Source organism: Balaenoptera acutorostrata, chromosome 11 (genome assembly GCF_949987535.1).
Source record: "Balaenoptera acutorostrata chromosome 11, mBalAcu1.1, whole genome shotgun sequence".
NCBI lineage: Eukaryota > Metazoa > Chordata > Mammalia > Artiodactyla > Balaenopteridae > Balaenoptera > Balaenoptera acutorostrata.
Window position 1 is genome coordinate 89,620,055 of NC_080074.1, and position 14,500 is coordinate 89,634,554.

Here is a 14,500-nt window from a genome sequence, read left to right on the forward strand (position 1 = left end):
ATTAAATATGAGCTCTCCACTTATTACTAGCTCTGCACTCAGTTTATCTATTTAGTTTCCTATATAGTTTCTCTTTATCACAATTTCTTTATAATAGCCAGGCTGTTTCATATTTTTTGCAAATATCTGTCTTCATAATTTTGATTATGTTTCCTGAAAATTCATTTTCTAACATCTATCAGTATCTCCCACAATAGGCAACTTAAGATCCACCTTGTATATTGTCTTACAATCTCCTGAATATTCTTAATTTATTATGCATAACTTGCTTATATTCCTTAGTTACTCCATCTGTTGTTGGTTATAAAATCATAACTTTGAGTACAGGGACATTTTTTCTGTTAAAGTAGAAATATCTTTTTAAAACCAGAAAAGTCAAAGTGGGTGAGAGAAGACAGTAACAGAGCTACATGTAATGAGGAGATTAAAATATTTAGGAACGATTATCCCAAGCAACTTTGGGTGATTTTGATGACTCACTGATTTTGCAATAATCTTTTTCAGTGTTTCTCTATTCAGTCTTTGAAATCCATTCACATACTTATATTGAAAGATTACACAATGCTCACCTGCAATAAATTAACAAACACCTTGTTAAAATATGTATTTCTTTTTTCAACAAATATTAGGGTGTATAATGCAGAAGCAATGGATAATCTCTACATGTATTAAGATGAATAAGACATTATCCATATAAAGTTTAGTATGTAAATAACTACATAATTATAAATCAATAAATTCTGATAAATATGTGTATAATTAAATTTGAAAATTGCAGTAATAATTAATAATTAATAATCCATGTATAATGAAATAATTATAAGTCAATTAGCTATACATCAAGAAAACAGTTCCATGTATGGCTCTGGAGTTTAGGAGAGAACATAAAAGCTAGACATAAAATTTGAGAATCACCTATACAGAGACAAAAAATAAAATCAAGAGGGAGAAATGAGGTTGCTGTAGGAGGTCAGATGCTACATAGTGAGGGGCCCTAGGATAAAATACTAGGGAATGCTTCTACTTAAGTGAATAGAGTAAAAGGAAGAAAACTCCAAGAAGGGGTAGTCATAAGGGACAAGACTAAGACAATAAATGAATGTATAGTTTTGTAAGTCTTCAGAGGAAAATGTCCAAAGAAAGTTGACCAATTAAGAAGATGAAGACCACTGGTAAGTGGTCAAGAGATCACTGAGGCTACCTGCGAGTATTTTGAGTAGAACGTGAAAGGATTTGAGTAAAGTAGAGGCAGAGTATAATGACAGGAAAGAAATCAGGGTGAATTTGAGAAATTGTACCAAACACTGGATGTGGGGGAGACTGAACAAATACACAAGAGGGAGTGTTTGGTTGAGCAAGACCTCAGAGAAAATAGAAAGGGTTAGTGTCTCACAGACATAGAGAACAGACTTGTGGTTGCCAAGGGGGAGGAGGTGTAGGGGAGGGATGGATTGGGAGTTTGAAATGAGCAGAGGCAAACTATTTATACAGAATGGATAAACAACAAGGTCCTACTGTGTAGCACAGGGAACCATATTCAATATCCTGTGACAAACCATTGTGGAAAATAATATATATATATATATATATATATATATATATATATATATGACACTTTGCTGTACAGAAGAAATTAACACAACATTGTAAATCAACTATACTTCAATGAAATTAAACAAAAGTTTTGAAAGGATTAGTGTCAAGCAGTCAGGTGTGTACAAGGTGGACTAGCCCATAAACCGTGGAGAAGGCAGAGGCAATCTGTGAAGACATATTTTGAAGTAAAGAGGAAGAAAGTTGAAGAAGCTCGAGCCTGGATTTTCAGTAAGCAGGGAGGGCTCAGCATAGACTCAGAATTGTAGACAAATCATGAGATAGCTGATGATAATGGTCCAGAGGAGTAAAAAGTCAAGTGAGGATGGAGGGGACTGATGGAAATGCAAGATAAGAAGGTGGAGGGTAAGAAAGGAGACGACGGTAACGGGGAAGAGAAGTATCAATAAAAGTGAGGACAGAGCCAAAGGAAGTTTCAAGTGGTAGATTTGGGAGTGAAGCTTTTCTGAGGAATATGCCACAAGATATTTATCATAACATAGTATTTCTTTTAAAATCCTCCAAAAATATGACTGTGGAAGGCAACAAAAGTATTTTGCTCTATACTGTGACTTTCTCAATAGTAAGATCCCAGCTGTAATACTGAAGGAACCATAGAATCAAAATATCCACCCATGATACAGTAGTGATAATTCTATTCCAATATCGGACACAGTAATAGTTTACTCACAAGACACAACAAAACTCACCGAAAAAGGCCATCACTTTAACCAGTCTCTAATACCACAAGAGAAACTGGCTTTGAATCATAATGGGGACAGTCCCACTAATCTCACCTTTGTCTTAGCAATTTATCAGGTCAAGTTGAGATTGTGGAGATATGCTGTCACAGAATTTAAAGATTCCCATTTCCTTAGTTTTATTTCAAAATTATTATTAAGGAATGAAGTCATACATACACACTGATAATTTTAAGTAAGTTAGTCTTTCATAAGGGAAAAGGAATATTTTCATCTTGGAGAAGGGCGTTTGCACACAATATGGTCACCCTGCTGCAGCCAGTCGTTTCCAACTGCAGATCTTTACCTGTAACTGAGTGTGAAAGAGAATTTGGAGGCTTAAAGAAAGTGCCTTCAAATTAGGAGGCTCCTTTTTCAACATTTAAACAAACATCCTTGTTACTTATACGTACACGAAGTTTAATTTTCCTACAGATTGAACACATAAGGCAAAAATATCTAAGGTAAAAACAATTCAATCTTCAGACTCTTCATGGGATTAGAACTCTTTATGTGGGTGTATAACTTTATATTTTCCTTTATTTTTAGGGTTTATAGAAACAGGAGCTATCGTCGGTCCTTTGATTGGACTTTCGTTAGCGTCATTCTGTGCAAATGTTTATGTTGACACTGGATCGGTGAACACAGGTAACTCCATAAAATCTATTTATACAGTGTCCAGAGTACACAAAGCATCATTGGGTAGGTTATCACATTTAATTGTTGCTTTACCTGACCCTCAGTTAGATAGAATCTCCACTTTCCAGGTGACCAAATTGAAGTTGAGGAGTTTAAATAATTTTCAATATTTCAAACCAGTGAGCAGGAGAGCAAGATACAGTGCTGATCTTCTGACTCAAAATCCAGTGCTCTTTCTACTACACTAATCATATTTCTTGTTTTCAAAAGATTTAAGCACATAGGTTTGAATTTTTTTAAATCAAGCAATCATTTGAGGATAACGAAATAGAACTTATAGCTCTTTAATATGTACCTATTTATAAATTCCTTACATGATAGGACAGATAGTCAAACTAGCTTATTGCTAGACAGTATTGTAACACCGCATATTGTCAGACAAGTTTTATCAATGTCTGAATTATATGCAAATTCTGTACTTGGATAGAACCTGACAATTATAATTGTAATAATTTTCTATAGTTCATAAAGGAAATAATGATTCAAGCTAATAAAAAATGTGTATATCTCTTTACAGATGATCTGACCATAACTCCCACTGATACTCGTTGGGTTGGTGCATGGTGGTTTGGCTTTTTGGTTTGTGCAGGAGTGAATGTGCTTACTGCCATTCCTTTTTTTGTTTTGCCCAAAACGCTTCCAAAGGAAGGACTAGAGGATATTGCTGAGATCGTTAAAAATGACAAAGAAGAGAAACAAAGCGAAGTCAGGAAGAAAAGGGCTGGAATCACTAAAGGCAAATATAAACATTTTATATTTTACAATTTACTTTCTATTTTCTGTAGTCCTGTCTGTATCTTAGTCTATTACAATATGCTAGGCTGAGTTAAAACAATTTGTCACTGGCAGTCAGCAGTCAATAATGTCTAGCTGTGCTACTACAATAATGTTTTCCCATGCTACCACCTGGGAGTGAATGATATAGTTTAGAACCTGACTTAGATCAGCATTTATATGAAATTTTATGTCAATCTGGGTACTCAATAAATAAATAAATAAATAAATTAGGTCCCATCTGCCTTAAAAAATCTATTTTACAGAGAGCATAGGTCTAATTAAAAAAGAAACTCAAACCAAGAACAAAGGGAGGAAAAAATATACGCTAATCCAAATAAGTACCATATAGGTCTGAAACCAAAAGTATTAGCTGAGCTGTGAGCTTCTTGGAAGTTAAGGCAGAAAAGTAAAAAGGCACCTCAATTATAGGTCATATAATTATCTATATTTGAGAGTGGAAAGGATAGCAATTCTTAAAGAGAAATTGTTGCCCAAGTAACAAATTGTAAAAAAAAGAAAAAAATTATATGATGTACAAATAATATTGAGTCACATAGTTGTTTTCCAGCAAATTCAGGAGCATATTTCATGTAACAGGTTGTTTTTTTGGTATAGATCCTCAATAAAAGCTCAATGCATAATTTACAGAAGGTGTATCTATGGGAAACTAAGTAAGGTAATCTATGTATAGTATTCAAGAATACTCGTTCTCAAACTTGGCCATATATTGGAATCACCTAGGGAATTTTTTAAATTACTGATGCATGGAAATTTTGCAGTATTACCCAGAGGTCTGATTTAATTAGTATAAGGTATGGCCTGGGCCTTGGAATTCTTAAAGAGTGTCCATTTGGAAGGTGGTGGGGGGCTTAGTTTCCTTACCTCAAAGATGGGGATAAAATAGTATTTATTATTATAAAGTTGTTGGGCGAAGGTAAAAGGAGTTCTGACACATATTACTATTATTACTGCTTACTAGTATTAGTATTATTATTGTTGATGTTGCCACTTCAACCATCACCTGTAAATTATAACATCAATTTGCACAGAATATTTAGCAGTTACACATTCACTTAAACCACAATTGAACATAATTTAATACTTCTCATATCATTAGGAGCCAATTCAGAATCTTACAAATTCTCAGAGTCCTTACGATTATATTCACAACTCTTCTCAAAGGGCCGGTATGGACCGGTAGGGAATTTTAACACAGAATATCATTTATAGTCTGCAAGATAAACTAGGAAAGGGCTTAACTCAGTATATGACATCTAGAAAAGAAATTGAAACTACTGAGACTCATCTATTAGGACAGTATGTCAACAAACATGCGTGACTTCAAAAGCTCCAAAGAGCTGTGAACACAAGTCACTTCTCTGCCATGTACTTTATTCATACATATGAATTCTACAACTAGAATTCATTTCTTTGCATTAAACTATGCTTCCTCCTCTTCCAAGTTGTTTACTGATTGATACTTTGCTAGATTGGATTTTAGGCTGTTTATTAAGCAAACCAGGATAATACACAATAAGTAAGGAAATCAAGACAGAGAGCATGAAGATAGGAAAAGTGAAAAGAAACTATAAGTGAGACTTTGACCCGAAATGGAGACCTAGAACATTTGCTAGAGCTGGCCGCAAATTTGGCTCTGAGCTTTGTCTGTCCACACAAACAGGAAAACATTTCGGTTAACTCATTTACATGGTCTTTAGTATATAGCAAATGAATCAGGATCTCAGGGAGCGAGACCTGGGGGTTGGTATTTTAAAAGACTGTGAACCGTTAGAAGCAAAGAAATGCCTAGTACTTGAGAAAATTCATATGTCATGAATTTCCACATCTAACTACATTTTAAATGTTCAGGAATGATTAATCAATATTTGAGTGTGAACTTCTTTATCAAATTGATTTCCTTCCTGACTTTAGAGGACAGGACAGGAGAACAAGCATCTTTCATTCTAGATGATCTCTAGAGAAGAGAGGATATTAGTACAAGTAAAAGAGAAGGATAAGAAAGAAATGGTGTGAACTCGGACAATATTTTTGTCATGCAATAGTTATACTTTTTCCGTAAGACATGTTAGTAACTTAGTGAAGGCAAAACGACTGTGCTCTGATCCCTTCCCGCTCAGCTGCCTCACTGTCTTGCAGAAGCTACCAAAACAGCGATACAACTTTAGCTTTCAAGGGGCAAAAAGAATCAAGAAACACATGTGCATTATAAAACAGAAAAACATACTTTAGAGGGGAGGTTGATGTTTCAGAAAAAGTCAGTCATAAAATGCAAAGCCAAGTTTGTATGACACTGCTGTCATCCTTTCCTTTCAGATTTTTTACCATTCATGAAAAGCCTTATGTGCAACCCAGTTTACATGCTTTTCATACTAATAAGTGTGCTGCAATTCAATGCATTTGTCAATATGATCTCCTTCATGCCTAAATATCTGGAACAGCACTATGGAAAATCAGCTTCAGATGCAATCTTTCTCATTGGTATGTTTGTTCTTCTCTGCAATTGTAGCCCACTTTTTTCCCCATGAAATGGTGAACAGTGTGATGATGGGTCTAGGAAACTCCTCAGTTGAAATCTGTTAGGATATTTTTTGCCTCTGGTAATCTCCCCCCGTCTGCTCTCCAGGGAAATCAAGAGAGGGTAAGGAAGGGAAGAAGCCAGAAAATCCTGGTTTTCTTCTTTCTTTGGCTCTTTTTGTAGTCAGAATGCAAATTTGAAATATTTGTGGAAAGTTTAGGGAACGTACAAGTTAGATACAATTTTCAGATTGGTAATTCATTTATGTAAAAAGGAAGACAGAGTTAACGCATCAGGAATTTTGTTTCACATCCAGGTTTTACTTTTTTGGCTCCAATTCATGAATTCTGTGGTTTCTAACTTAGTTCCCTGGCTCCCCTGGTGTTTTGAGATGTCTCTGCAGCCCATACATTCTGATTTTCCTGCAACCACACTAACCTCGGTGGTTCTACTCCACCCTGAGTTTTTCCTGGGATCTTTCTTACTGTTTTGAAAAGAGAAGTTCCAGATTACATGTACCCACATCACCTAGAGTGTTTGTTAAAAGTTCAGATACCTGGGACCCATCTCAAATATACTAAATTAGACTCTCTGGAATGGAACTTGAGAATGGATATTAAACAAGCTCTCCCAAGAGTGTGATTCAGTGAACAGATCCTGGCACTGTAAAGATGAAACCTAGGGCTGTCTTTTCCCTTTCTTTTTCCTTTTTTGGGGGGAGGATCGGGGGAGGGAGAGCGCTAGTCAGTAGTAGCAAGACATTAAATGTAAAGACACTTGACAATCACAGGCTCAGCAAAGTACCTCTAAAATACCTTGAGCTGAGTCAAATTCTTAACAATCAGAGTGGGAATAAAAAGCTGCAGAATCATACAAATCATTCTATGTATGATTATGTAATACTGTATATGTTATATACAAATCATTATATATATAATCCCACCTGAAAGAATGGAAAGCAATAAATGACTGGTAGACTTTGACTTGCCACTTCTACCTAGATCCTAAGAAAAGAGATATAGATCATGATCCCTGCATACAAGAAATTTACAATTTACTGCTATTAATTAAATGAATGACAATGATAACAGTCTTCTAAAATATATTTCGATGTTGTGGGGCATTTAAAAATCTCTCTGTATGTAATGCATAACTAAGTGGGGATAAATTTAAATTAGCCTTCTTCACTATGAGTGGGACCTAAATGGTTTTTTATGTGAGACATATTAGATAAATGTGTTATCATATTTTTTCCTTTGCTAAGTCACTTTGTACATAATATTTTACTTGTATTTATAGGTATTTATAACTTACCTCCAATATGCATTGGATATATAGTTGGTGGTTTAATTATGAAGAAGTTCAAGATTACTGTCATACAAGCTGCCCACATAGGATGTTGGTTATCCTTAATTGAGTATCTTCTCTATTTTTTGTGTTTTCTCATGATCTGTGATAATTCTTCAGTTGCTGGCATAACCACCTCTTACGAACGGTATGTTGTTTTCTAATGAATGTCATACTCTTTCAAAAGTTAATAACATATTTTCTACAGTGATTACTCATGACCAGATTATTTGCTAATTGGAGTTAATGGCAGGAATTTGTGGTCTTTCTCCATCTTATTAAAGAGGTTGGGAATATATCACAGAGTTAGTGAGCTTATGATTGCGTGTGTGTGTGTGTGTGTGTGTGTGTGTGTGTGTGTGTGTGTGTGTGTTTGTCTTTGTGATATCCTAGTAGACAGTAAAATGAATATCACAGAAACTAGTTATGGTTTTAGGTTGTATTAGGATGTGTTATCCATATATTTTATACAACCATAAACAGGTAAAATTAAGAGTTGACTATACAGTCTCAATCACCTTTATATTGTTCCACGATGGGCTTAAATTTAACGTAACTGAATCCTAATACATGATATATCGATGCTTATATAAATTTATATATTTTATTTGTATAGGTATATCTATGTTGTTGAATGGTTTTAGATTGCATTTTGAGGGTTACCTGGGTTCACAGGAAGGTTTTGCATAGTGATATGAATTTCTAAAAGTCATTTGTAGGACATATCTAGATAATGGAGTGATGAGTTGAAATGAAGAGCATCCTAAAATGGTCCCTTTAAAATTACCAAGGACTATACGATTGGAATAATATTAAATATATAATCATAAAAGTAATTTTATATATTATCTTATTTGAGTCTTGCAAATTCCATTTAAGATAGCTATTGTTATTTTCATTTTACAGATGAAGAATTGAGATTCAGAGAGATTAAATGACAAAGGGAGGTCATGGAAAACCTCTTCAACTCCATCAATATATAAGAATAGAATTTAAAATTGGTAAAATCTTAAAGATTATCTCCATCTCCAATTATCCTGATTCCCAGAGCAAATATGTAAAAAGGCATAATCTAGTCATGAGTCAGGACTTCAATTCAGTTTCTAGACTCCCATGCTAGCGTTCTTTTCATCATATTACATTGAACATAAGAAAAGTAATCTTGTTAGACCTTTAGATCTGTTTTTAAATTGAAGTATAGTTGATTTACAATGTGTTAGTTTCAGGTGTACAGCAAAGTGATTCAGTTACACACACACATATATATAAATATATATATATTCTTTTCAGATTCTTTTCCATTATAGGTTATTACAAGATATTGAATATAGTTCCCTGTGCTATACAGTAGTTCTTGTTGTTTATTTTATATCAACTATTCATTTTTTATATAATTCTATTTATTTTTTATAGTGTATATCTGTTAATCTCAAACTCCTAATTTATCCCTCCCTTCTTTCCACTTTGGTAACCATAAATTTGTTTTCTGCATCTGTGAGTCTGTTTCTGTTTTGTAAATAAGTTCATTTGTATCATTTTCTTTAGATTCCACCTAAGTGATATCATATGATATTTGTCTTTCTCTGAGTTAGACCCTTTTTAAAAAACTTTTTTTCCCTGGTTTTATTGAGATATAATCGACAAAAAAATCATGTAGGTTTAAGGTGTATAATCTGATGATTTGATACATTATATGTTGCAAAATGATTATCACAATAAGGTTAGTTAACACATCCATCACCTCACATATTTACAATTTTGCGTGTGTGTGTGTGTGGTAACTTTTAAGATCTACTCTCTTGGGAACTTTAAAACATACAGCATTGTTAACCATAGTCACTAGGATGTACATCGTATCCCCAGAACTTATTCACCCCGTCTCTGCAAGCTTGTCCCTTTGACCACGTTTCCCCATTCCTTTTCCTACCTTCCAGCAACCACCAATCTACTGTTTCTGTGAGTTCAGTTTTTTTAGATTCCACAAATAAGTGAGATCATATAGCATTTTTCTTTCTCTTTCTGACTTACTTCACTTTGCATAAAGCCCTCAAGGCTCATCCATATTGTCGCAAATGTCAGGATTTCCTTCTTTTCTACGGTGGGTGATATTCCATTTTGTGTGTGTGTGTGTATATATATACATATACCACATTTTCTTTACCCATTCATCTGTCAATGCACACATAGGTTATTTCCATGTCTTATTATTGTGAATAATGCTTCAATGAACATGGGAATAGAGATATCTCTTCAATCGTCTATTTTCATTCCTTTGGATAAATACCCAGAAGTGGAATTGCTGGATCATATGGTAGTTCTATTTCTAATTTCTTGAGGATACTCCATACTGTTTTCCACAGTGGCTCTATCAGTTTACATTCCCACCAAAAGTGCACAAGGTTTCCCTTTTCTCTACATTCTTGCCAGCATTTGTTACCCCTTTCCTTTTGATAATAGACATCCCCTTAAACATCCTAATAGGTATGAGGTGATATCTCATTGTGGTTTCGATCTGCATTTCCCTGATAATTAGTGATGTTGAGCATCTTTTCATTTACCAGTTTGGCTGTTTGTATGTCTTCTTTGGAAAAAATGTCTATTCAGTTCCTCTGCCCATTTCTAAATTAGATCATTTGGTTTCTGTTATTGAGTTGTATGAGTTCTTTATATTTTGGAAATTAACCTCTTATCAGATATATGATTTGCAACTATTTTCTCCCATTTCATAGGTTGCCTTTTCATTTCGTTGATGGTTTCACTTTCTGTGCAGCAGCTTTTTAGTTTGACGTCATCCCCCTCATTTATTTTTCCTTTTGTTACTTGTGCTTTTGTTGTTAAATCCAAAAAAATCATTGCCAATACTGGAGTCAAAGAGCTTACCCTTTATGTTTTCTTCTAGGAGTTTCATGGTTTCTGGTCTTAAATTTAAATCTTAATCAATTTGAGTTGATTTTTGTGTATGGTGTAAGATAAGGATCCAGTTTCATTCTTCTGCATGTGGATGTCTGGTTTTCCTGCCACCATTTATGAAAAGACTTTCCCAACCCTATTGTATATATTCCTGGCTCCTTTGTTGTAAATTAATTGACATACATGCATAGGCTTTTTTCTGGGCTTTCTATTCTGTTCCATTGATCTGTGACTGTTTTTATGCCAATACCATACTGTTTTAATTACAATAGCTTTGTAATATGGTTTGTAACCAGGAAGTGTGATATTTACACCTTTATTCTTCTTTCTCAAGATTCCTTTGACTATTCAGGGTCTTTGTGGCTGCAGGATGGGCTCTGTGGCGTCCCAGGCTCTCTGGCCAGGCTTTCTGGATGGGTAGGACTGGAGGCTATACTTAGCAGCTGGGTGGAGCTCCATGGCCAGGGTGGCCCATTGACTGGGAACCCAAATCAGGCAGAACTGCCAACCGAGCTCTCTGGTCAGATGGGGTCACCACTCAGCTCTGCAGATGGGCAGAGGCACTAGCTGGGATCCCTGCTTGGGCACTGCTGCAAGCAGGAATGCAGTTTACCAAGATCTGACTGCTGGTTGCTGTAAGTCCTGCCCCCCTCTCCTTCTCCAGTGGTCAAACCCCATAGATTCTCCCAGTGATCCCCTTGTGGAAAGATCTGAGTGGGCCTCCTGGAAAGCATTCCACAATCTGGGGGCACTGGGGTTTCTTTTCCCACTGGAGAAACCATAGGCTTAGGGGGGCTGTCTTGATGTGGTGTTGTACTAGCCTGGGGGAGAGGCAATCTGCTCAGAGTGTTACTGCTCCTGTTATCCTTCTAAGGTCATCCTTCTTGGTCTCTGTGGCTCAGGAGGTGCTCCAGCCTCACAACTGTGTTCTGGGATTTTCACAGTGGTGTCTTGTTTATAGATAGCTGCTAATTGGTCTTCTTGATGAACACGTTTTATACTAGAAGAATGTATTTGTTTACTCAAGTAGTTATGTTTCTGGAGCTAAATGTATTATATACATTATAAATTGCACTTACAGACTTTGCTTTTACAGATTTTGAGCCCTTGAGATTGTTTTTATAAAATATGATCTCTCTTGTTATTTTCCACCATGTGGACCAACACTGGGATTTGTTCATCTTCATTTTTGAGTTCTAATTAATATCTGGAAAAATACTTTCTGTATAGTAGGTGCTCAGTTAATGCTTGTTTATTGGCTTTTGTTTACCTGAAAGAGATCATTGAAAAACTGGCTGTGTTCACCAAAGTAAGGTATATTTTCTTGCAGAGTTATAGTATCCAGGCCATACATTGACAGTTGACAGATTTCTGCTTCTATTTTGGGGAGTAGAAGAAATATAATTGGGAACTGAGATGAAAAGAAATAGAAAATGCTCTAATATTCTTTCAATATCCATGGCATTATTTTAAATCATTTCAGAGTGCAACAAGATTTACATGTGGGAAATGTCATCCTTGCTGACTGCAACATGGATTGTAACTGTCCAACTAAAATATGGGACCCTGTATGTGGAAACGATGGTTTGTCATACATGTCAGCTTGTCTTGCAGGTTGTGAGACATCCTCTGGAACAGGAATAAACATGGTAACACATCTTATTGGTCTTTTATACAGAACTTTTATTTTATGCACTGCATTGGCACATTCCAACGATGAACAGGGTCCATATTTGACAAAAGTAAAATTAAAGTCTTTCCTCAAAACCAAATTAAAATTTTTTATGGAAAAAATAAGTTACTTTCTATGTGCTCACTAAATTTATCTTTTACTTCCTAGATCTTATTTGAAATCTTCTGCATGTCTAAGCCCTGATCTTTAATTTCATAACAGTTGACATTATTACTTAATTTCATTTAAAAATACTCTAGACTGAAAAAAAAAAACACACTCTAGACTGAGATAAAGTAGGCAGTTGTGCTCTCAGTTAACCAGTCAATCTCTTTGCTGGGTTTTTTTTCTTTTTTCCTGTGTATATGTACACATGCACTTTCTGTATTTTTACATCCTGAGAGGTTTTTAAGAAGATAGAATTGAGCATGTTTTCTTGCCTAAAAAATGTCACTTATAATGTTGGTTGGTAATCAAAATAAAATACAAATTTTGAATTTTTCTTTTTTTTTATTGCTGGGTCAAAACATATACAAAATTCTAACGTTTTTAATGGTTATTTATTTATTTATTTAAAACATCTTTATTGCAGTATAATTGCTTTACAATGGTGTGTTAGTTTCTGCTTTATAACAAAGTGAATCAGTTATACATATACCTATGTCCCCATATCTCTTCCCTCTTGCGTCTCCTTCCTTCCCACCCTCCCTATCCCACCCCTCTAGGTGGTCACAAAGCATTAAGCTGATCTCCCTGTGCTATGCGGCTGCTTCTCACTAGCTATCTATTTTACGTTTGGTAGTGTATATATGTCCAGGCCACTCTCTCACTTTGTTCCAGCTTACCCTTCCCCCTACCCCTATCCTCAAGTCCATTCTCTAGTAGGTCTGTGTCTTTATTCCTGTCTTGCCCCTAGGTTCTTCAGAATCTTTTTTTTTTTTCTCTTAGATTCCATATATATGTGATAGCATACGGTATTTGTTTTTCTCTTTCTGACTTAATTCACTTTGTATGACAGACTCTAGGTCCATCCACCTCACTGCAAATAACTCAGTTTCATTCCTTTTTATGGCTGAGTAATATTCCATTGTATATATGTGCTACATCTTCTTTATCCATTCATCTGTCGATGGACATTTAGGTTGCTTCCATGTCCTGGCTATTGTAAATAGAGCTGCACTGAACATTGTGGTACATGACTCTTTTTCAGTTATGGTTTTCTCAAGGTATACAACCAGTAGTGGGATTGCTGGGTCGTATGGTAGTTCTATTTTTAGTTTTTTAAGGAACCTCCATACTGTTCTCCATAGTGGCTGTATCAATTTACATTCCCACCAACAGTACAAGAGGGTTCCCTTTTCTCCACACCCTCTCCAGCATTTACTGTTTGTAGACTTTTTGATGATGGCCATTCTGACCAGTGTGAGATGATATCTCATTGTAGTTTTGATTTGCATTTCTCTAATGATTAATGATATTGAGCATTCTTTCATGTGTTTGTGGCAATCTGTATATCTTCTTTGGAGAAATGTCTATTTAGGTCTTCTGCCCATTTTTGGATGGGGTTGTTTGTTTTTTTGAAATTGAGCTGCATGGGCTGCTTGTAAATTTTGGAGCTTAATCCTTTGTCAGTTGCTTCATTTGCAAATATTTTCTCCTATTCTGAGGGTTGTCTTTTCTCTTGTTTATGGTTTCCTTTGCTGTGTAAAGCTTTTAAGTTTCATTAGGTCTCATTTTTTTATTTTTGTTTTTATTTCCATTTCTGTAGGAGGTGGGTCAAAAAGGATCTTGCTATGATTTATGTCATAGAATGTTCTGCCTATGTTTTCCTCTAAGAGTTTGATAATGTCTGGCCTTATATTTAGGTCTTTAATGCATTTTGAGTTTATTTTTGTGTATGGTGTTAGGGAGTGTTCTAATTTCATTTTTTATATGTACCTGTCCAGTTATCCCAGCACCACTTATTGAAGAGGCTGTCTTTTCTCCACTGTATATTCTTGCCTCCTTTATCAAAGATAAGGTGACCATATGTATGTGGGTTTATCTCTGGGTTCTCTATCCTGTTCCATTGATCTATATTTCTGTTTTTGTGCTGGTACCATACTGTCTTGATTACTGTTGCTTTGTAGTATAGTCTGAAGTCAGGGAGCCTGATTCCTCCAGCTCCATTTTTCGTTCTCAAGATTGCTTTCGCTATTGGGGTCTTTTGTGTTTCCATACAAATTG

General features: G+C 35.3%; 1 protein-coding gene across 1 annotated transcript in view; it reads left to right on the plus strand.

Moving 5' to 3' along the window:
• The window catches only part of SLCO1A2 (solute carrier organic anion transporter family member 1A2), a 50,795-nt gene that overhangs the window by 14,761 nt on the left and 21,534 nt on the right, over positions 1 to 14,500 (plus strand). Inside the window, exons 6-10 of the mRNA XM_007194819.2 lie at positions 2,883 to 2,981; positions 3,550 to 3,768; positions 6,144 to 6,308; positions 7,645 to 7,840; positions 12,086 to 12,251. Coding sequence (XP_007194881.2) covers positions 2,883 to 2,981; positions 3,550 to 3,768; positions 6,144 to 6,308; positions 7,645 to 7,840; positions 12,086 to 12,251 — 845 coding nt within the window. The remainder of the gene's footprint in view (positions 1 to 2,882; positions 2,982 to 3,549; positions 3,769 to 6,143; positions 6,309 to 7,644; positions 7,841 to 12,085; positions 12,252 to 14,500) is intronic.